This window comes from Convolutriloba macropyga, chromosome 15 (assembly GCF_964194025.1).
Source record: "Convolutriloba macropyga chromosome 15, txConMacr16.3, whole genome shotgun sequence".
NCBI lineage: Eukaryota > Metazoa > Xenacoelomorpha > Acoela > Convolutidae > Convolutriloba > Convolutriloba macropyga.
In genome coordinates, this window is record NC_134482.1 from 33,339,143 (window position 1) to 33,364,389 (window position 25,247).

The following is a 25,247-nucleotide window of genomic DNA, read 5'->3' on the forward strand; positions in this document are numbered from 1 at the left end:
ACAGTTCATATATCACAATTTTGCCGTTCAAAATGAAACACAATCGGTAGTATTAAAATGCTTAAGGATATAGACTCTGGTTTTAACGGCTTCGACAATACTTTTTCGAAGAATTTAATATATTTTTTAAATTTTGTCGTTTTTATTTTGTCTTTTTGTTATATGCAGTTTACTGTACAATGGCCCTGTTTCATTGGTGTTTCATGGAAGAACATATGGGCTGATACTCTGTTACAAGTAGATGGCTGATGGTTTTCATGACTTTGAAAACAATGGTTTTCCAAAATAAAAAAACACATTTCTAACTTTGCAATTTTGTTCCTTTCATTGTCTGTTTGTTACCTAGTCTCGTTAATCACAGGCCAACAATACTGTTTTCTCTGTTGTCATGAAAATTTATTGATGGGATTAGTGTCACAAAATTTAATGTTCTTAAAAAAATCGTTATGACTTTTGTGGCTTCGACACGAGTTTTCCTCAAAAAAAGTAAATTATTATTTAATTTTTGTTATAATTGACGTTCTTTTGGTAGACGTAAGATATGTTCTGGATAATTTCAAGTATCAAGGGCTTCCTTTGGAAGAATAAACGGACGTTTTTAATTATTTGATTTTGTATTTAATGGCTTTCATGTCTTTGGAAATAATTGCTTCCTGGTTTGATTATTGAGAGGTCACCTAGTACGATATTGGTTTTCCGAGAACGTGCAGTCAAATATATTTTGAGGGCCAAAGTATGGCTTTAAAGCTCCAGAAGCGTTTTCTGGCAAAAGTTAATAGATTTTTTTATTATTGTCTAGTTCTTTTTCTTTTTGTAACCGCATAAAAATTGAATACCGACAAACCTTAATTCACATCTTTAGAAACACTGGTGATTGTAAACCTATGGGATATTTTAATTGCTTTCCAATGGTTTTCATTACTTTGAAAATAATTGTTTTACAAAGAAAATTGAGCGAATTTTTCAAAATTACTGTTTTTGTTTTTTATTGTCTAACTTTTATAGAATAGTCCCATATCTTTTTGGTGAATTTCAAATTATTTTGTTTAGTCTAAGATTTATCTGAGGATTTTCTGACTTTTTTTATTAAGTTTTGTTTATTAAAATGGATATAAATTTCTTGATTTAATTAATGTTTTTCTTGTTGTTTGATTTTGGTGTTCGTCTTGACTCGCTTTCTCAATATTGGCATATCTCATCAATCTAATGCGTCATTTTTCACTCTACTGAGTTGTTTGGTTCGGAGGCTATCTTTTCGATCATACACCATTTTTTTTTTTGAAAATTATTTGAATTTGTGGGGTTTTCTATCTGTTCCTCATTTGGTAGACAAATATGCCAAAATTCTGGATGAGCGGGGTCGGAACCTTATGTGCGATCGCACATTACCGAGCCTCCTTGTCTATTAAATTAATAGAAACAACTAAGCACTCTTGTGCTTTATTTGAAAAACCTTTATATATAATATTAATTTTTATAGCAACTTTATACTTTATAACAACTACGATCTTTATGTTTATGATGATTTTTATTGTCTAAGTGGATTTATTGGAATTTTTTCAGTGGCATAGTTAGGGGATCACAATCGGTCTTTTGTCAACTACACTACTTTTCTGTCTAATTTGTGTACTCTGTGAACACTCAGTTTACTGAAAATTTGCTTCATACTAAGAACAATTTTGCAATTGTTGTTTTATAAATTGACTGGAAAGATAACCTCAAAATTTTAATTGCCTCACCTAAAATTTTGTACTTGAACTAGTTAAGGCAGTTTTGCTTTACCTGAATTTTACCTGATCCTTTAACTTACCTTAATTTCCACCAACTTTACCGGAAAAATAGCTGACAGATTAAAACAGCAGCACCTCAGCATTTTCTTTAACTTATTTCAACTAACTTTAAAAATACCTTATTATCTCACCCTGATTTAATGTAAATCTAGCACAATAAGCAAGAGAAAAAACGAAGCTTTGTTAAGGTTAAGATAAATTAGGATAAAAGTTCATGTGATGCCCCCTTAAGGTATTATCAGGCATTTCTCAGTTAAAGTTGAGATAAAATAAGGTTCGTTCAGACAGACAAAAATTAATTCCGTAAATCAAAATTACATGAAATTTTCAGATAAATAAAGGGAGTTTTCCAGGAGTGCACTCTGAACCTCTCTACTCATGTGAAATCACCTTATTTTTCCCGTTAAATCACACGAATTTCGTGTAAAGAATTCGTTTCCTGTGATTTCACAGAAAAATCTCCTCTTGTGATTAGTAATTACACGATTTTCGATGAGTATAAAGAAAATTGCCGAAATTTTTACCGGAATTTTTTCTGCAAGCTGTTTTTTGTTTTTCTCATTGAAATTCATGTAATCAACAAGAATGTGATAGTTTATTTTCATTAACGCTTAGTCTGGTTTATGTGGAAATCCAGGTTAGGTCACATGAAATTAGATTTGAACGACGACCTTAGTCTATTGTATCAGGTATTGTAGCGTTACCAGCTCCCCCATCCCGAGAGATTCATCTATTTTTACGTGTGTCACTTTTCGGATCTACCCCAGTTGAATTCGAATGGTTATCTTGCAAGATTACGCATGATCGTGCAAGATTTCTGCCAGAATTTTGCCAAATAACCATTCATTCTGCCAGAATCTTGCAAGATAGCCGCATTTTTTCTGCCATAATATTACAAGATAACCATTTTTTTAAGTACTACGTACAGCAATAAAAGCACGCGTAAACCGTCTTGGGGTCCTAAGGAGCTCGGAAAAAATTCAAAACGTCGCAATATTTGAATGTACAATTTGGGCATCGACAAAAGAAAAAAGCGAAAAAATAATCATCAGACAATTATTATAATCTAAGACATCAGCAAAGAGGTCCTTCCATCTTCAATCTTTTTCATTTTTATTTCAAAACTTTTTCATCTTTTCTTTTTAATTCGTATAGTTAATACGAAAAAATATCTGGAGAGTTTTTTCACTTTATCTAAGGAAAATTTGCCACTGTTTTGAACTTGTTAAAAAATGAGACCCTTTTTCCTGCAAATCTTGCAAGATAGCCATTTTTGCGATATTCTGGCAGACTCCCCCCCCCCCCCCCCGGTTTTTTACGCCCCCAGTTTTACAAATTAATTGTGTTGTTATATAGCAGGTTACTATGTAAAAAATAGCACGTGCGCCTGGGGGGCGTAAAAGATATAAGGCCACTAGGCGGGGGGGATTAAAACAGAATAGATTCCCTTATCGTTATATGACCGCAAAGTGGCAAGTGTGTGTGTGTGGGGGGGTGAGTGTGGGTGATGCAAATTCTGAGATTTGGCGCTTTGCATTTTAGGGTGCATATTACAGGGGGTATTGAAAGATCCGCATTTAGCTAGTTATAATTACTGCTTGCTGGAAAAAAATTCCCAGTCCGGGAGTCGAACCCGTGCCTTGTGGGTGAAAGCCACAAATCCTAACCGCTAGACCAACTGGGAGTTGCTATTACCACGGCAACTCTGAAACCAATTGAATGAGTGATTACTGTTCATTTACAAGTTACTATTACAATTTGCGTGTTTAGAAGCCGGATAAAATGACCAACACAGAACGCTTTGGCTCTAATTTGGAGGCCGCTGCACACGAAATAGACAACAGTTCTACAGCATATACACAGGGACTAAAACGCTTCGGCAAAGCAGAACGCGAGCTCGGATTAGCCGAACGCAGGTTTGGCAGAGAAGTAGAAAAAAGCTGCATTCTACCTATGAGAAAGTTTCTTTCTGAGGAATTTGACGCGGCTTTCAAAGAAAAAAGTGCGCTTGATACGTTGAGATTGGATTTAGACGTGGCTAAGAGCAAATATGCCAAGGCGAAAGGAATGGTTGAACAGGAAAAGGCGGATAAAGTTCTACAGGTTAGCGGGCTTAATTTATCATTCGGCTAGTTGAAACTATACACTAAATGTTGTGATGTAGAATTAAAACATGCTTGTGTACATAGAACAATTAAGCAGAGCACAAGCTATCAATCAGCTAGCCGATGTTGCTATAGACAGAAAAAAATACAGATTCTCAAGCTGCTCTTTATATGCCATTGCGTTCATACTAAAACTTCTAAAACTTCCGCTATTTTCTAACTTTTATTACTATACCTCAGTTTATAAACTTAAGAACATTCTCGCATGAGATCACAGTTTTTTGCCATTATTAATTTCTCGGATATTCTGCCCCTGAACGGATGCTAGAGAGCAATTTGCCTGTTGCAGCACCGTTTCAGGGCTCTTCAAAATTAGATTATATATACGAAATTCATTTAGTTTTTAAGTACTGAGACCATTCAAGAGGAACAGTAAAAAAGGGGTTTAATAAATCAATTTTACGCACCAACTATCTAATAGAATTTAACTGAAATTTTATATAAAATAATACAAATACAAGTTTCCAAAAAAACGGAATCGGTTATGTAATTGTCCAGAAAGGAGTGTAGCAGTTTTTTCAATTTTTTTTCTTTGCAGTTTCTCAAACTTTTTATTATATCAAAGTCAAGAGTAGATAGGCTATTGTAGAGTATTCTCAATCGAACTAAGATAGTTTTCGTTTCTTTCGTGTTAATTTTTTTAATGAGAAATATTGTTTTGATTCTTCGTTTAGAAGTAATTCTCTTTGCAGAAATTTCTTTGTTTGATATAAAATCAAAATGTATTGGTTATATTTCATTTGAGCATATTCTATGTGCTCTTCAAATGTGAGCTTGTTGTCTTTTTTAACACCTGAAAATTTACCTCATTTTCTCTCTTCTATTTCTTCCCCTCTCCAATTGAGTTTTTTGTCTGATAAATTGTTGAATCCTAGCAAAAATAGTTGTGTTTTTTAATATTGGGTGTCAGTTTGGTACTCTCCGGCCAGCTAGAAATCAAATTCAGATCATTTGTATGTTTAATTTGCTCATATTTGCCAAATATGTTTGTGTCATCTGCGTACAACAGAATACTATTGTGCTTTGGTATGTCTACGATATCGTTTTCATATATTAGGAACACATGTGGTCCTAATACTGATCCTTGAGGGAATCTGCAGTTAATTTCTTTATTTGAGGAAGATTCTCCTTTATATCGAACGAATTGTTTGCGATCTTTAAGATAACACTTGAGTAACTATTCGATTTTGCCTCTCAAATCATATTCGGAACAATTGACTAGCAAAATGCTGTGATCAACAGTGTCAATCGCTTTTGAGAGGTCGAGCAAGGTACATCGAGCCAAAATTTTGTTCTCCCTTAATCTGTGAATGTTTTCCAGCATTTCTGTTAGGGCATCGACAGTTAATCTCTTACTCAGGAAACCAAATTGTTTTAATGTCTTTTAAGATGTTTTAAACCCAAATAATCGAAACTTTTTCCCAACAGGTTGCTTTATTTTGAACGTCACTCCGTTGTTTCAGAACGGCTTTAAAACAAAAGAATCAACAACTCGACTGATCGTATTCCCATCTTATGGTTTCTCAATTTTTTTTGCAAGTGAGGGGCTAATCTTTACAAAGAAATTATTGAGTGTTTCTGATTTTTTTTGCATTCGGATGGCAAATTTAATTCAAATACCCTTAAAAACTTTTGCCGTTGGAATCAATTTGTTCATCAAAGTTTTTTTTTGTAGTAGTTGCTTTTGACGCTTTTGACTAGTGTTTTTGTTTTTTTGTTCTGTAAGTTGTATCGATTTCTTACTTCTTGTGACTTGGACTGCTAAAACTTTTTCCACAGACGTTCTTTCTTGGAACAAGCATTTTTAACTGCGTTGGTAATCCAATTTTGTTTTTTTCCTCTTTTTGATGATTTTTTTGGATTTATAAGATCCAGAGTTCTATTTATAGTTTTCTCGAGATTGCGAATTCCTTTCTCCGCTGTGCATAACCAAAAATTCGCACAAATTCATTTTTGATAAACGCCATTTCGCAATTTTTGCATTTTGCAGTTCAAAGGAGTGCTATGGAGTGTTAAGGGGTGCTAAGTTGTGAATTTTTCTTTCTGCTATGTCGTTTTCAGCAAAACAATTTGACGAATTTTTCATGGGGGTTATAGAAAGTCACCAATGTTGTCATTGGTGATGTCTTAACAAATAGACGTACCAAAATGTAGAAATTTCAACGAATGTGATTGGTTGAGAAATTTAAAACACTGTACCTCTATGCGTTCAATTAGCCTAAATTGGACATAGCCTAATGCTAGATTATAATTTTTACTGCATCTAGCCATGCCTGGCGAGCCATGGCCATGCCTCAATGGCCCGTGAGACTTGATATGAGTCTATCACAACCGAACGTGAGACCAGTTTCCCTAAAAAGTATAATTATTCTTATTCCGCTTATCGCGATTTCTGATCATTTTTAAGTTAACACGCATATCCTATTTTAAAACGTGGCGAATTTGTTTAGCAATCAGCCAATCACAAAACAATATTCCTATTTTCTCAATTATGATGGGCGAGCAGCAAAATTTCTATATTTTGGTCCGGCTGCCATTTTCAGTAGCGCCGTTGTCATAGGGGATGATAAAAAGTTACCGATGAGCATTAAGTTTCCTGGGGGTCATAAAAGCTGTATGTCCGTAAAGGGGGGGGGGGGAGAATTTTGGGCTTATTTACCAAACGCAGTGAAAGCAGCAGTCTGAAAGTTATGGAACAGTAATAGAAGGAGAGCTGTGAAGGAGCCGCTTTTGACTTAATACTGCTGCGACTCAATTGTACAGAAATTACTTCATCATTTTTAATTTATCTTATCTCTTCGACATTTGAGGACAAATTTCGTTACGTGCAATTTATCATTAAACTTAACATTTGCCCAAAAAAATGATTCCCGATTGATGTCATGATTGTAGAGAAATCGTCATCATAGCAGATCATCATAAGAAAAATATGAAGCGAAATCTGAATTGACTTGATTTTTTTACAAGGAAAGTTTTATGGTATGTAGAAACCTGCAACATCTTTGCATGTTTTTCAAGAAATTGAGTATTTTTGAGAAGATCTTAATAAGGATCTATTCTGTTTTTATCCCCCCCCCCCCCCAGCTTAGTGGGCTTATATTTTTACGCCCCCAGGCGCACGTGCTATTTTTTTACATAGTAACGTGCTATATAACAACATATAATTTGTAACTGAGGTTCAAAAAAACACTGGGGGGGGGGGGAGAATAGATCCCTTAAAAAGATTTGGAGGTAAACAACAAACGTCACATGACTTTTGACATGGTATCTAAGGATTTTTTGGGCTACATGGCTCTCGTTGATCAATAGTCAATATCACATATCTCCATCTTCCTCAGGAACAACAAATAGTTCACCTTGGGTATATCGGTATATTTATGCATTTTTATTTAGGATTGAAGGTGTTTTTCTTAGGAGGAGTGTCTTAAGTCACTTAATCTGTTTGTTCAGGCAGCTCAGAAAGACTTCGACAGACAACAAGACTTCACAAAAGTGATAATAGGGCGGACTCTCAATTCACACCACAATAGTCACACTATTCAGCTGAAGGAACTGCAGAGACTACAGACTGACTACTACAAAGAATGCTCTCTCATCATGCGAGAGTTGGAGGAGGAGTTTGCACGAGTGCAGAACTCGTCGTGAAAACACTTACAGTACAATATTAAGAGGATGAGTTTTTTGGTGTATAATTGTCGTTTTCCCAGCCATTAATGGAAAAATAATGCAGCGGTTCCCGAAATAACCACAATGAAAGAAAATTACCTGCCATAACCCCCCCCCCCCCCCCAGCTTAGTGCGTGCATAATATTTGCACCCCACACGCATGTGCCATATTTTTAAATAATGATTTGCGATGTAATGACACGTGCTCTGTAACTGGGGGTGCATAACGTTCTGGAGGGGGGGGGGGGGGGGGGGGGGGGCAAACGGAAAAGATCCATGGGTTTTATGGAAACTTGCTCAACATACAACGCTCGTGAAGAATTTGGAATCTGGCTATTGAGCAATCGAAAATGCGTTTTGTAGTTTCAATACACCGTTCCTGTGCATTAGTTGTCGTAATTCTATATTTTGACTTTTATGATACTTTAATTACCAAAAAACGCCATAAAAGATAAAGCTTATGGTCTGTGTTATGGCTGCAATGTTCCCATTTTTAAACAATATAGCGGACCAAAACGAATGTTTACTAACAACAGAATGGACCATAATACAATCTTCTCAACCATAAAATAAGCCATAAAGTGAGAGTCAGAAACAAAAATTTTGATTTGATACGTCATGCATACCATTTTTCACGGAATCTTACTAACCTTGAATCGGACTTTTATTGAAACTTACTAATCTAAGAGCCAATGAAAGCAAATCGCACATCGTGGTATGTTGTAACTATGTCCGAATGATCTGCTCTTCAAGTTAGTTTACAACCGAAAACTTTTTTGCCGACTCCGATACCATTTTTTTGACAAGGGCTGGTACTGCATGCAAAAAATTCCATATATGGTCCATTTAGAACTTACTAACCATAAAATGTTGCATAATGGAAAGTTATCACCCTGACTGCCAGAAAATTGCTTCAGCTATGGTTTTGGCAAGCATATTTTCTATAAACGGAAACGTCCAACCATAAAACGAAATTCTTCGGAAACATAGAATTAATAGCAAATTATACAATGAAAATTTTTGTGGAACTCCTTGGGCTCATTAAGGTTCGTTTTGAGGTTGTCAATTTGGTTTGCTTAATCGGAAATTTTAGGTAAGAAGATAATCGAAGAAAAATATAATTATAAGTTTGTCGAGGTAGGTTAGAAAGGAAGTTTCGATATCTTTTGGCCTAACTTTCAGAATTTATTTAGAAAAAGAACTCTTTTGTTGGCCAAGGATTAGATGTCTTATTTTTTAATAGACTAAAAACTAGTTATCAGTTACGAATCTCGCCAGAGGACAAAATCAATGCCATTACGCGAAAAAAATGTCAAAAACGTTCACACTCGAAAATAACATGTAGATTCGTATTAAACACTGTGACGTCGTAAGCTTATTTTATGTAATCCAATTTATATCGTTTATCACAAGTGTCACCAAAAGTTTCCTTTAGTTTCATTTTTTCTAAATTTTATATTTTTTGCAATTTCTTTTAATCATCCGGTTCTGGAATTCTATCTTTCTTAGTGCGTTGATAACTTATTCTGAAAAATATGGGCGGACTCAATTTTTGTTTAACTAACGGTGTTCTTGCAATGAACAGGTAAAAATTGGGCGCCTTTTAAATTTTTTGTATTCACTCTTTTAGTACGACTGCAGTTCTTGCCTACCCGTACCTTAGTGCCATAGTATTTCAGTGCTGAAACATTGGATTCCAATGGTATATCGTCGGCCCAGTACTGTATCAGTGTATTCTAAGGGTATCTTTCAACTCATTATGTGCAGTATAAGTGCCATAGAAACTTTTTTTTCTGAAAATAGTCTGTGCATCCTGCATTTTGATTCCAATAATGTTCATAGTAAAATCATGATAAATTGTGAAAATTTCGAAAAAAATTTTGAAATTTTGAGCGATGCACTTTTTGAGCATGATGATGACTTACAATCTTAAAACGTTGCAACAAACGTATTAAGATTAGCAAAAAACCTGCCAAAACCAGTAAATACAGGCAAAAACCAGTAAATACACGCCGAGTGCCTGGAACCTGACAAATTTGGACCGATATTGCAGATTTTTATGGTTTTTATTTCAGATTGTAATGGATTTTTGTTTGAATGTCTTAGTTTTAGCTCCGGAAACATAGTTTTGGGCCGACGATATACAAATGGAATACAATGTTTCAGCACTGAAATACTATGGCACTAAGGTACGGGCTATGTTCGGGCGAAAAAAGCATACCTTTCTACAAATGTTGGGGTTTCTCTTCTTACAATTACAATGGTCCGAGAAATAAATTCTTTTCATTGTTCCACTGTGCATCTGAAGACTTCAAATTTTGGTTTATTGGTTCTATAGACAGTATATAAGCAAACAACTTATTAGAATGGAATGAATCTCTGTTAATATACAACACCTGCAGTATCTACATTTAACAGCTTCCTTAGAAATAGTTATTAATTTTTGTAGAAGCCCTAAGGAGCCTCAGGACATTCTTCTAATAGCGATTGCATTCAGCCGATTAATAATAGTCCTATAATCATCACGCCTTGCCTTACCCCAAAATTGTGATACATACGAAAAACGAATGTTCAATAACCAAAGCTTAGGAATTCTTGATCTACCGGTGAAGAAACTCCACTCCCCTTTTTCCACTCTTTTCGCCAATTTTCATCGGAGGACAGATCAACTAAGGTCCGATCGGAGAGACCAAAGGCAGCACCGCTTAACTTTAACTACTATTATCGCAACAGGTGTTGATTAAATTTGAACGACCGACCTATTTGTAGCGGGGGGGACCATAATAGATTAGCATTTTATGTAAAAGATTTTTTGTTGCTGCGATGGGAAAAACTAAATGGATGGACAATTTGGGACATCTCCGGGCAAAATCGGACAACTTTGGGCAAATTGGGACAACTTTGGGCAAATTCGGACATCTCTGGGCAAATTCGGACAACTTTGGCCAATTTCAGACAACTCCGGGCAAACTTGATGTTAAATGGACTGAATTCTAAAACTAAAAACAATAAACTCTTTCGCAACCTAAATATCTTAATTCAGGTTCAATTCACTGTATTCTGCTCCTTTTTTTACTATACGCACGTGCCCTCTCCTCGTCGTAAGTTTTAAACACGTGTACAATCCATTCCTTACGTAGTGAACACGTTTACAACCCATTCCATACGTAGTGAACACGTGTGCAACCCATTCCATACATAGTATACACGTGTACAACCCATTCCATACGTAGTAAACACGTGTACAATCCATGCGATATGTAGGAAACACGTGTACAACCCATGCTATGTGTACGAAACCCCATAACATCTGTAGGTCGCCAGCCTGGACCATCTGTAGGCCGCCAGCCACCAGCTTGTCCGCCAAACCAGTCTGAAACAGGATATACTCAGTATTTATAGGATAAATTCAGAATGAATTTTCTTACGGTTCAGAGTATTTTAAGGCTGCAAATTTATAATGTTTCAGACTAAATTCAGAGAACCTTTTTTTTGTTCTGTATTTTACCATGAAAAGTCTAAAATATGACATGATCATAGTACTGGTCAGAGTAAAAATACAGAATTCAAATACTATTGTTCAGTACTGAAATATCATGGGACTCAAGTCCGGGTACTTCTCTTCCCTCTTAAAAAATTATGCATTCTGATCTGATTATCCGCTTTCTGTGCAAATATACAACACACGATCTTATTTCCCCCATATGCGTAATTAAGAGACGGCTGCGTATTTTTTGAAGGTTAGTGCTATCAAAGAAACTGATTTGCAGTTTTGTCAGAGCAGATTAAGAAAAGAATTTGTTATCTATAATTTTGTCAGCGGATTAAGCAAAAAATTTGTCGTTATCATGACTTTTTGAGAACCTCGATCAAAACACCATTTCTCAAAGGTTCTAAAGAAAGTGATGCCAAGACAGTACTTCTCTTCAAATTACTTCTACATCACCTCACTCTTGTCGATTTTTAAAACTCTTTCCAAATTGTCCAACATTTAAATTCGAACTATTAACCTTAGTATCTGTAACTCGTTATGAATAGATTGCAAACTATTTTGGTGCAACATTTTGGTTTTTGACCTATCAGCTTATAATAGTTTTGAGTTTTGAAAGTTCAAAGAGTTGTGGGACCCAAAAACTGCAGAATCCGAATTCCTCAAAGTTGGCACCAGTCAATTTTTCGTGTCGAATCGTAATCTTTGCCATCAAATGCTAAATGTTAATGTTTTTCAAATGAATTACTTGCTCACCAAGTGTTGTTGTTGAATGCAATGGTAATCAATTTTTTCAGCTAAGAACTTACTTCGGGCTCTGGTTTTTGATCAGGCGAAATTTTCTTTTCTTTCAGCCATTGTGTGAGAAATATCATGTTCCGAGAATTTTTAGGCCTACAGCCAACTTCACCCCAAACATTTGAAAAATGACGACGTTTTCTCGCAAAGTAGAGAGAGTCTCCGTCTAGAAAGCATCCCACGTAAATTTAGGAGGTTTTCGAGCCCTCTGGTTAAATTTTGTGAAACCCTCTGTGTTAAAAAAGGATACCTGTGGTCAAGTATCTGTTTGCATATAGCTTACTCTTTTCACGCCTGTAAAGATCTGCGTATGAAAACAATTTGCTAAGTTTTAAGGTTGAGGTTCCACCGGTACTCAATTTCTAATGGCTGATAGGGTCCCCATCAACTACTACGGTGAATTTTTGTAGTGAAAGTTTTTTTAACCAAAAATTTTTCAACTTTTTCGGTGAAACTTCCGACAAAAATTTTTCACCCTGTGATGTACTCCATCCTTAGAATAATACGCCGCTACTAACAGGAACACAAAAATCCACAAACCAATATCTACATTCTTTGATGTTTTCTTAATTCTCGCAAATTTCTCAGCTAAGTTGAAAAATTATTTGTTTTCATAGTCGGGGTAGAAGAACTAGTTTGGGTTGGCAGTGTTTCGAGTATCGTAGCCAATGCAGTTTAAATCAAGCAATATCTTTTGATCAGAGCGCAAAAACAACAGTAACAAATTTTCGCCGAGAACTGCAGAGCATCTCTGACTGGTTCAAAATTTTGCTAAAATAATTTTTTTTCATAATTTGGTTTGCTTAAATATTTTTTGTCCAAGTTTGTATTGACTGAGGGTGCTATTTTAAAAAAATTGTAATTGGCAATTTTTGGCCAATTGAAGTTATTTAATTTATGATTGTGGTTTCTTCTTTTATAGGCAAGTAGTCTGTTTGAAACAGAATGCCTCATTACAAATTGTACGCAGAAAAAAACTTTTGCCCTGATTTTGCTCTCTGATTGTTCATCATTGATAACTTGCTCTAATAAAAGTTTTTTCTGACCTGGTTGAAGATTTTCTGCAACGCTCTGTACGCCTGTAACCCATATTTTTTCTCTCATGACAAGGAACGTTTTCAACAACCCAAATTCAGTGGTTTCAAATCTTTAGGGATAATGTAATTTTTTCTGCAATTTTTTCCGAATAGTGCAGTTTAGTGTAGCATTATAAGATTCCATTTCGAATGTTATAACCACCCAGATAACGTTGCTGAATCAAAGTTCTCTCCAATTCACTTAAGCAGTTTTTTTTCCAAAATTGAGCCACTGAATAGTAGAGTTATGGCCAGAAGAAAGAGCTTTTCCAAACATCAGTAGTCCCAAGACGTAAATTTTATTTTTGTGCTGGTCTCACAGCGCAGCTGTTCCAAAAACCGATCTGATTTTGTTCAAAAATGAATGAAATTTTCCAATGTCATTAATATTGGTTTCCGGTTTTTAATTGGTTACAAAAACATCAATATGAAATTGGTCTAACCTATGGTAAACTAGTTGGACGCTCGATACATAGCATAACTCGCACCGAACTCCAAGTCCTAATTAGTACTGGACAAGTCTAAATCCAGATCTATTTTATAAATCAGTACTAGGCAAGTCTTAAAGCAAGTCTTGCAAGTCTGACAAGTATTGGCAAAAACTTTTGCAACACTAGCAAGTTGGTTCACAAGTCAAAACCAACTTTTGAAAAATTTTCTAATGAAAATTCCCAATTGCAGAACATTTTGCTACTTTCCACATTTCACATTTTCAGTATTTATTTTCGGTCACTTTACCGGGTTGCTATAAAATTATACTGGGACATACCAATCATTAATATAGCGCCCCGTGGGTCTATTCGGCCCAGATTAAGACGATTTGGGAGGTTTTTCAGGTGTTTTAAGACTGTTTTTTTGACGTTTTCCCGGCTATTTTGGAAATTTGTATGACTTTTTTTACCTCCAAGACTTAGATTTAGACTTGCCAAGTCTTGTCCAAGATTTGGGTTTGGACTTGCCAAGTCTTGGCCAAGACTTGGATTCTGACTTGCCAAGTCTTGGCCAAGACGTGCGCAAGACTGACAACTCTAAAATGTGCTATGATCATAGCTCTGAATCAGTACTGATACCTAGACTTTCCATTAGACTTGCCCAGAACGGATATTGACTTGGCGTTAAGTACGGAAAACTCTCCTTACATTGGAACTTTTTTCTAGGGGCAATTTTTTTGGTTTCTACAATTAATTCTCTTTTTACAAGGATGATAGAAAAATAATAAAAAACATTGTGAACAATTCAATTGGATTTTGATCGTATGATTGTATTTCAAGTGTTCGACATTGTTCTGTGGTGAATTAAATTGACCTTGATGGTGTTGATTTGATACGCTCATTAATCTCAATTGCAGCATCTTTTGAAAGACTTTTGTGCTCTAGGTGGATTTTTTATCAGACACAGATAACAGCTCAGATCGGACCATCCACATACCGTTGTCTAGAAATTGTGGGCTCATTTTACCCAGACAGTTCAAATTCTTAACGCCCTGTTGTGCAATCGGTTTAAGTAGTCTCGGATTCCTGATTTGGGACTTTCCACTTTTAAAAAAGTCTTGAGATCAAACTATGCTCAAATCATGGTTCCACAGCTGACCAGGTCCTGTAGTTTTCAGCGCATACCCATCCCCTCTACCCCAAAAGTGGGTTAAGTTGCTTTGTTCAGCGAGCTAATCCGGGGCTTAGACATTTGGGCAAAAGCTTTTTTTTGTGAATAAGGGATCGCTTTTGACATTTCATGAAGGGCAGAGAAAATAACGATCCGTTAATGCCACTGAACTGAAGCGTGAGAGCCATTTGTAACACCGACTTGTCAGTTTTTTACAATTTTGAATTTCTCTTTGGCAATATTTGCATACAATTCAGGTTATTTGCCTGGATTGCAAGTTTTGAGAGTATCGGCAAATGAAAAAATTATACGCTAGTTACTTTTCAACTTATCAAATTCCTCTCTTTTCTCTCAAAACTATTTCAATTGGTTTTCGAAGTTAATTAAACCAGGATAAAATTAATTAATTATTTTAACCCTTTCAGCTCAGATATCAACTGATTGGTCGTTCGCTTCAAAACCTAATCAGAGGAATTAAAATAATTTAAAATTTCTTCAGATGGTAATTGAAGTCACTTAGTGTTCCATTATGGCTGCGAAAATTTCATTTTAACCTTCAGAAATGTTTTAATTTAATTATATTTTTACTATGTAAACTGTGCTATTGTTTTAGGTTTCCGGTTTTGTGATTTAGTATACCATGTATAAATGGTAGATAATTTATCATTTGCTTCTGCTATTCTTTTTTTAACCTATTTGAGATCAGTGAATAGAAGAAGAGATCTTCAGAAGCTGAAAACGGCAATTGCTGTTGATAATTGACGAATACAGTCAGATTTGTATTTGCAATGGACACAGTCTTGAACAAAAGATTCTTAGAACAGAATGAGATGACTTAGAAATGTATATTATTTTATGATTCACTTGAGATAAAAGAAAAAATATGTGACAGAGTTGAAGGCTGAGGATAATTGGGCGGGTCTTTTTTTTTCGTATAGCGTTTTTTTTTGTTGAATCATTTTTACTAATTAGCCAACTTATGGATAATTTTCAGAAGATGCGATTAACAAAACCAGATTTATTCTACATGTTAATCAAATGCAAGTGTCAAGCGAACAAAAAAGCGAAATTATAGACAACTAAGTTATTGTTCCAAACCCGTTTAGTGGGGAGAGGAACTAAATGTACAACTATGTTGTTTTGTTCTGTCAATTTTGGCCAAGCAATGTATTAACAGTAGAGAGTTGTGAATGGTATTATTAAAATGCCTGTGGACAGTTGAATATTTCAAATCCAAGGCTTTTTGTCTTCTTCAAGGAGTTACTGAGGTTTGAAAATGATTGTGAGCCATTGACTTTTTAAACTAATTATGTTCAATCTTAGCGTCACTTAATTTTTACTCAATTATATGAGCATTTGGAAAATTAGTGTTTTTAGAGCCGCAAAGTGATAGCAAAGCTGTTATTGGTCTTACAGGAGCTTCATTTTAACCTTCAAAATTGGTTTAACTCAATTATATTTTTGCTTGTGATTTATAAACTGTGCTATTGTTTTAGATTTCTCGTTTTGTGATTTAGTATACTATGTCTAAATGGTTGATAGTTTATCATTTGCTTCGGCAAATCATTCTTGAACCCATTTGAGATCCGTGAAAAGACAAAAGGCGAGAAGGATAAACAAAGACGAAAGTAAAATTTCAATCAATCAACTGCTAAGCTAATAATCAAAAACTGAAAAGGAAACCTTTACATAGTTGTCGTGTAAAGTCAAATTTCTATTTGCTATGAACAGAGTCTTATACATAAGATACTTAAAACAGGACAGCTGTCCTGAGAATGCAAATTAATTTCCTACTCCACTTGCGACAAAAGATGTATCTTCTCTTGCTCCACTTGAGAATCATATAGGCAACCAAATAAATTTCTCAGTAGTCAATTTTGGCCGAGTGATATATTTATACTAGAGAAATGTGAATTGTGCTACTGAAATCCCATCAGAAGTAGAATTTTACAATTAGGTGGTTTTTCTATTTTTTTGTTTTTCGAAAAGTTATCTAGGTTCAATTTTTTTTTGTGAGCCATTGACTTTCACCGTAAATTTCCTTACCGCCAGATTACATGTAATTTTTTTCAATTATGTGATATGTGAACATTTGGAAACAGTGCGTTTTAAATATCCGCAAAGTGAGGCTGTTATAGTTCTTGTCAGACATCCTTAATATCTGAGTTTCAAACGAATTGAGGAATTGAATTGCAGGGGGGCGCTGTGTTTTTAAAAAATGTGTTCAGACTTTACGACTTCTTACTGTTTACGAAAAGTCAAATTGGAACAGCAAACCCAGTAGCCCCAAAACAGCCAAAACAATTAACAAGCAAATAGTGTCAGAACGCATTTTTTAAAACTGCATCCAAAGCGACGTGAGAAAATTGTTTTTTAACAAATTTTTGATTGTTCGAGAGAAATTGTTTTTTATAGTGTTGCAACATGACTTTTATTTCAGCTGCTTTTTCGCTTCATTTTTCAGCAAAAACTGCTAAAGCGATTCATGTGGTCAATTGGGACAAAAAATAATTAGCAGTCAGTTAGTGGCTCAATGGCTTCAAAGTAAAGTTTTTTTTTAAGTTTTGAAGTTTTTATTTGGCTTTATTTGTTGTGTTTTTTGTTCTGTTGTCACTTAATCTCTGGCTTCCTATTGGCCTTGTGTTTAAATCAATGACGACCAATTGGTCCTACGTAAGCTTTTCATTTGATCTCTTTTAGTTTTAGTGGCTCTAACACCGAGTTTTTCTAAAATTTTAGTTGAATTCGAGTCTTTTCAAGCTATATGTCGCTTTTGTAGCTAGTCACATAGTCTGAAAAAATTACCGATATCACTGATAGTTTAAAGCGATCGAAGTGAATCTATATAAAGTGTTCAGATAACGGGACATGCTTCTTATAGCTATCACACTACGAGACTTTACAGCTAAAAAACTTTTGCCTGTAGCTGCTGTTCACTTTGTGTTCTCATCAGTAAATTTCATTAATGAGATACTTTGGTTCTCAAGTAGACATAAAAAGAAATGATTTTGTTTTTTGTAATAGCTGTTATTTATTTTCACTTCGAAATTACTTTTTTGCAGAAGTATTAGTTGAGTTTTGAATTCTTCTTCTTCTTTTTTGTTTTCTATTGACTGGTAAGTCAGTGTTTTTAATGGATAGTTTCATCTATTTTGTTCGGCGTGGTTTTCTCGGATTTTGTAACTTTTGATATTCTCTAATGGTATTTTGATGTTAATTTTATTTGGAATTTCAATAATAGTAGATTTTTGAGTTTTTTATCACTGTTGTTTCGTCTTCCCTCAATAACAACAGATCACATCGACCTTCTCTCGCGGTCTAAGTTAATTTTGTGTCCAACTTAGTTTGCAGTGATTTAGTACAGCTCTTGATGAAGACACCATTTATATTCGTACAATTTTCCGAGCTATAGGTTTACTCGGTTGTTGTTTCATTGTGGAAACTCGCAATCTGAATAAGCTTGTAATTTTAAAGATAAATGAGCCGATAAAAACTGTCAAAGTGATAGGAACATATAGATTTTAATCTGGGAAACCCCGTTGAGTATCAAGCTCAACTTAAAAAATTCTATATTTTTCGAACTTAGAAAGGAGTTAATAACGTTTTCTTTTTTACCGCGTCAGCAGGTGACAAATGTTTCAATAAGGCATCTTGAAGAACAATAACTGTTGGTATTTTTCTTACTTTTTTGGAAGAACTTAAATTATAACATTAACTGCTTTCTGATTGCAAACGGTGTGAAAAATTTTAAGTTTTATTGAATCCTTCAACCAGCAGCTAATGCATTGTATGACTTTGACACTATTTTTTAATATGAAACTTACGATTTTTTCTATTTTAGCCCTTTGTTTGTCTGCTGATTTTATCTTGTTTAGTCTGTTTATTGTTTTTGGTTTATAGCTTATGGGTTTTATTAAATATAACGCTCTCTGTTTTCAGGAAAAATTTGTGATTGATTTGGGATTCTGCAGACATTTGTTTTAATCTTTGTCTGTTTTCGACGTCAGTTTTTTGCGGTAAAAAAGCTATTCATCTATTGTGGCTGATATTCAGATCATTATTTTGCTAAATTTTGCGCAATATGATTTAAATATCGTCCTTCTCAGGTTTTCAATTTTCTGTCTTGTTCGGTAGTAGTTTTTTTCCTCTTGCTCGGTAGTAGTTTCAAAGATTGTAACCTTACTGGCATAGTCGTCTGTCTTTATTTTCGAAACCATCAAGTTTTGAATTACAACACATTAACTACTCTTTTATTCCAGATAGTTTCCTTTTTCGTCTTCAGTTGGTAGACAGTTAAGAAAAGAATGTGGATTAGTCGTGTTACAGTATTATGTACTAACCCACATTACCGAGCGTCTCTGATGGCGCAAAAAATTCATTTAATTTGGTGAAGTCTTTTTTAAGGATGGTTTCTCTACTCCACCTGACACATCAATGCAGATCAAACATTCAAAATGTAAATCATGTCATGTTGTCAACAAAAGTGTTTGTGTTCAAACACTTTTGTTGACGCAAAGTCAGAGGACACCGGTACAGCCGAACAGGCGCAGAGGAGAAGGCCATAAAATGAATTTTAAAGCTGAATATTTCCCGTGCTCCGATTGCTTGATCTTAAACTCACTATTTTAAAGACAGCGTTATGTGAAAAAAATACTCATTAAATAGCGTAACGAAGCTCTATCAGTGGTCGGCTCTATTCCCTAGCTCACGCAAAGCCACAGTATTTTAGAGTTTTTTGTAAGAAACTGAATTGGTTCAGTGTTAGACATGAAAAAAGGTTTCAAAATTTCTTCAACTGAACAGATCAGAATTTCATTATCGCTTCATATAGTATTTTTAGAAAACGCCTCTCATTGATAAACTCTCATGGGGTCGCAACATAATGTTCCGACCCCGCTCATCCTCAGTTTCTGCCTAATTGTCTACAAAAAAAAGAAGTGATAGAAAACTTTCAAAAACTCAAGTATTTTTCAAAGATACTTGGTGTAGGAATAAAAAATTGCGTCCAACTCGAATCGTTCATTGGAATATTCAAAAATGCCGCTGTCGAAGACCCTGGAGACTTGCCAATATTAAGAATACGAGACAAGACAAATAAAAAAATGAAATAACAATCGCGAACATTAATAACATCTAAAACTACGTCTATGTGTAGGTAAACATAATAAAAAGGTCTAAATAGCTTCGTCAGATAACACCTACACTAAAAAATTACTAGTTCATTGTTCATCACTAGAAAAGATGTGGAATCAGTCCTTAATGAGACTCGGTAGCAAAAAGAGAAGAACAACAAAAGCAGTTAACTTAAAGTTTACGCTCATATGTTTTGAAAACAACTCGTCCCAAAGTGAGGGAAACCATTAGGTATGATTTGAAATCATTAATTACCTTTGTAATAAGATCATTCATAAATCCAGTAGATAAGATATTGGGACCTGTCAAGACTTTTTTGATAAGACTACGAAAAACGACAAAACAGAAAAACAAAATCTTAAAAAAATTTTGCGAGAAAACGATTTCGAAGCCGTTCCGACCTCATATGTGCCCTTATGAAAAATTTTTGGTTATGCGTTTTTTAAAAGCCAATACAGTGATATATGACCTTTTATTAATTAGTCTAACAAGCAGACAATAAATGAGCAAAGTTATAAACAATGTTTGTTTGCTTTTTTCGGAAACAATTAACTGAAAAGTCATGAAATTCATTAGCTACAAAATGAAATCAAAAGTTAGGCTTGCTCATTCCAGTCTTTGAGAGTTTTTAATTAGAAAGAATATGTCCTACGTTTACCAGAAGAACGTTCAGAAAATGCCAGCAATATGATATATGACCTGTAATTAGTGAGATTAGGTAACAAATAGACAAAAAAGAACAGAGGAAGCAAAGTTAGAATAGAGTTCTTTTTAAAGAATTGCATTCAATTTCCTCAAAACAATAAGCAAAAAAATAAAATTGTCAAACAAGTCCATTTATTCCTCGAAAGGAAGCCCATGAGACCTGTCCTTAATACTTAAATATCAAAAACACGACGTTAAATAAACTCAAGTTAATAAACACGACGTCAAATACAGACAAAAATCGAAAAAAGCAAAAAAAATGAAAAAATCAATTACCAGGGGAAGCTTCAGAAGTTGCCATCAACGTGATATTTGACCTGTAATTAGCGAGATTATGTAACAAATAGACAAAAAAAAAGAAAAGAAGAAACAAAGTTATAAAATAGTTTTTTTAAAAGAATTACATTCAGATTCATTAAAACAATAAACAAAAAATTATAAATATCAACAGGTTTGTTTATTTCTCTAAAAGAAGCCCTTTAGACCTGTCATTGGTACGAAAATATCATACGTTAACAAACATGACGTCAATTACAGACAAATATCAAAAAAGAAAAAAATTTAAAAAAAAACTGGTGTCATGACTGCTCTGACCGTAATCGTTTCACTGTAAACTTTAGATTTGTTTAAGAGCAATTTCTTTGACGCCAATAATGTGATATGTGACCTGCCAAAAGCGATAATAGGTAACTAACGAAAATAGACATAAAAGAACAGTTAAGGTATCGTAATCGAAATACTTAAATTTGAAAACAATTTTTTTAAAGTTATAAAAACCATCAGCTATGAACTCAAATCATTAAATGGGTTCTTTCAGTCCTGAAACTGAAGCTATTGGGACCGGTCATCAACCAAAATTCTTCATACGTTTAAAAATGAACCCCAAACACAGAAAATTATCGAAGAGTAGAAAAAAAATTTTTTTTGTCAAAAAACAATTGTCGAAGCGGTTAAAACCATAAACTAAATTAAAAATTATTTCCCTTCACTTACAATTTTCTTCATTTCCAAAGCAGTAATATCTGACGGGTATTAAGACTGGGTACCAAACAAAAACAAAAGATGCAAAACAAAAAATACTTCTTTAAAACATTTATTTCAGGAATTCACGAAAGTTTATCGGTTGTAATTCGTATTATTTAAATATCTTTGTTCATCTTCCCCAGAAAATTTTTGAGAACTGCAACTAAGCAGAATTTTGTCATACTTTTAAAGAAAGAATTTCAAAGTCAGAAAAAAATCAAAAAACAATTCAATTCTTTTTTTGCAAGAAACCGTTGTGGGAGCTGTTAAAACCATAGTCACTTCACTGAAATTAAATATATCCAAATGCAGCTTCTTATGACACTAAATTGGATATGTGATCTGTGAACAGAAACTGAATAATTCTAATGAAACTCACTTTAAATTTCTTGAAAAAATTAAGTTTAATGTTATGAAAACCATCATTTACCAAACAGATCAGTAAGTAGGCTCATGTGTTCCTCATTGACCAGCCATTTCAACCTCATATAATAGTGAAGTTCTCCCTCGACTACAACGAAAAGGCAGTTAAAGAGAAAATGAAAAACTCTGCCATTAAACTCTTCTAGAAAACGGTGTCGAAGCCGTTAAAACTATAATCAATTCCTTAAAAAATTGTTTGTTCAACTGTGCCTTATTTGTGAATACCAATAAAGTGATGAATGGCCTATCAGAAATTTAATGAGGTAACATAGTCAGAAAATATGAATCTGAAAATTGGGCAAAAGTCGAATCGCAGCCAGAAAATATATTCTTGCGAAGTAAAGCCCAATAGAGATTAAAATTTAATTAAGTAGAAGTTGCATTCTCTCTGTGCTGAAACTAAGCTGCAAAAAGATGAAAAGAAGCTAAAAATAGTGACAAAGCTCTATAATGCTTTGTTTATTTTGAAAACAAATGATTTTAAAAGTCAAAAAGAAAAAACTTTCAAATAAAAAAGTAAAAACCTTAACTTGGAATTGTTTATGAGGCCAATTGGACCCGTCAATTGTGAGCTTTGACTTGAAATGTTTTGTTTTGTAATGAGCATTAAAAAAGCAATAATGTTAGAAGAGAAATTACAGACACTGATTGCATTCCGGATTCCTTTTGGACTTTAGAATTCAAAGATTAGACCAGAACAAGCCGTGCTATTACTGTTTGTTCATTAAGAAAATGCAATGGTTCCCAGTGTAAAGGATATAATAATATGAAAAAAAACAAAAATTATGATAGAAAATTGACAGAAGCTGTTTGTATAATTATCGAGTTATATTAGCTAAAAACCGGCGAAATTTCAAATCCAGAAACCTTACAAGGAAAACAGAGAAGTAAAGTAGCCCTCTCTTGAGCTGAATTAAATTGTGTCAACATTTTTCAGGTGTTCACATCCGGCAATTTTAAGCAAAATTGATATAAGGAGCTTATTTCTTGCAACTTTTGATAAAAATAGGCTGAATTTTTGATATATGTAGCAAAAATTTGAGCTAAAAAACTAGATAAAAGAACTCATCAATAGTCTTCTCTGTTCAGAAAACAAACCAACAACACTTTTTGTAAACAATTTTAACATATTTTAGCAAAAACTGACAAAAATACTGGTAAAAATTCCGGAAAATGAGAATGAAAACAACAGAAACACCTCTATTATTCTCAAAACTTTAAACTTCGTTAACTCACTGCAAAAAGCGAAAATAAAAAAAATTATCGCAATATTCTACGCTGGTCGGGCTTCTAATAATGCCACTCAACCATGACAACTCTCTACGATTAATATATCGGTCGGCCAAAATTGACTGAACAAAAAATTCCGTTTGAGTACATAGTTCCTCCCCCAATGAATTTTCTCGGAATAACTATTCAAGTTTAGTTTTGAGATCATAAAATTGCCTAGATCTACAACTTTTGGTATAAAAATGATAATCCCTCTAGCACGATACGCTAGGAAGCGTTTGAATATTTTATAAAATTTTTAACTCTATCTTATTTTTAAAAATCCCGCTACGTCCGAATCTGGAGAATTCTTTGTAGAAAAAGTAACATACTATAAAAAAAAATATGCCAGTTTTGGCTCGGTGAAATGGCTAAAAAATCATTCAATAGGCTTGTTTATCTCCTAAAGCGAGAACAGTTAGAGAATTGAATGAGTTGGCAATGTCTAAAAGCTTACTTCATTAGACAACCTGTAAAGCAGAAGTTCTATATAGTGAACAAATGTATTGGTATATTTGAAAAAAAAGTTGCATATTGTTTGTAGATTCTTTCGTATCACAAAGCAGCGACTGATACAGTAATTTACAAGCCATGTTTTCCAATTAAGATGACTATACTTAATCAAATGTGGATTTGTCCAACTTTTAGAAAACCGTTTTCATATTATTTTTATAAGTAGGAAATTGCGAGCTGTTTTTTTAGCTGATAATTTATCTATTATGTCTTTTACCTCACATATTATTAGTAAACTAAACGTTAATTCGGACTAATTTATTCGTGCCGTGAAAGAGCTTCAGAAAGGAAAGCATCCCAAATCCTTTTTTTGAAAAATTGGCAAAATTCTGTTTCACAGTCTATATAACTTTCGGAACATTTTCAAAGCAGCCAATTTTATCTGTTTCCACAATAAATGCCAACTAACACTCGCTAAACAGAAAATGGAGGCTTCTATCAATTGATTACCCGTGTTTTGTGGAAAATTTGGGCAATAATTCTTCAATCAGTAAAAGGAAGACGAAAAGCAAAAGGAGAAAAAAAACCAGATATTTTTTTCAAAATCATTTTTTCGTGGTTTTCCTGAAAAAAATGTTTGGGGTAAACTAAAAATGTCCGTCATTTATGCAAATTCGATTTTTATAGCTGCAAAGGTGAAAGCTGAGGTAGCTATCATTGGGTGATAATGATTTTAGATTGTGTTGGAAAGCCCTATTTCTTTTTGCACCCCTGTCGAATTTTTGGTATGAAGGAATAGTCGAGTTGGGTGGTGAATATAGTCTAGCCATTAGTTTAAGGCGTGATCATTCTTTCAGTTGTTCCGGAAGAGGAGCACAAAATGGGTTAAAAAACAAATTTTTGGTTTTCGAGAGATTCTTTTTGTCATACGCCGCAATTCGACTTGAGTTATTTTTATTAAAACAAATTGTGTGAAGCATGACTTATAATCGTACGTTGCAGTCCCTGAATAGGCGGCTGTTAGTTTTTGTTTACCTCCATTTGCTTTTCCTCAAGTATTATAAGGGCGTTTTTGAGTTTTGCCCGGTGTTAGTTGTTCGGTTTGTTCTGTAGCCAGGTAATCTCAGAGATAACATATATTTAATTATGGCAATGAAATTTCAGTGAGATGAATCATTTAAATTAATTCATAGCTGTGGGTTTTAGTGATTTCGACATATTTTTTCATAAAATTGTATTGACTGTTTTCTACCTGCAATTTTTCTTATAGGGTCACTCATTCTCATTAGATTATGTGATTTTTCTTATTCAAGCATTAGTAAAAAAGTTTCAAAACTTAGGTATCTAGATTGTCGTTTTCTTTAAAAAAATGTGTTTGTTTATATTTCTTTATGTAACATTAATTTGTTTAGTTTGACAGTGTTTATTGCTCTTTGTGTGGCGTTATTGCTTTGTCTTAATAACCACAGATTCCAAAATCATTCGTTTCTAAAGAGAAACAAGCAAACCCACTTGATGTTTTCAGTTGGTAGCCAACAGGCTTTATGACCCCTACTTTCAACTTTTTTTATCAAATTGTTTGCCGTTTTTTGTTTCTTTTTAAATCTTAACTTAGTCTCAGTTAGTTAAGTTTTTAGGGGCACAACGGCCTTCT

General features: G+C 34.1%; 1 protein-coding gene and 1 non-coding gene across 2 annotated transcripts in view; one reads left to right on the top strand and one right to left on the bottom strand.

Moving 5' to 3' along the window:
• LOC142354006 (endophilin-B1-like) overlaps positions 1–7,647 on the top strand; it is a 35,397-nt gene extending 27,750 nt beyond the window's left edge. The window contains exons 3-4 of the mRNA XM_075406257.1: positions 3,561–3,893; positions 7,406–7,647. Of these exons, the coding sequence (XP_075262372.1) occupies positions 3,561–3,893; positions 7,406–7,600 (528 nt within the window). The 3' untranslated portion in view covers positions 7,601–7,647. The remainder of the gene's footprint in view (positions 1–3,560; positions 3,894–7,405) is intronic.
• Positions 3,403–3,474, bottom strand: Trnae-uuc (transfer RNA glutamic acid (anticodon UUC)). Its single transcript has one exon. It is a non-coding gene; the product is annotated as a tRNA-Glu (tRNA).
• Positions 7,648–25,247: the final 17,600 nt, after the last annotated feature.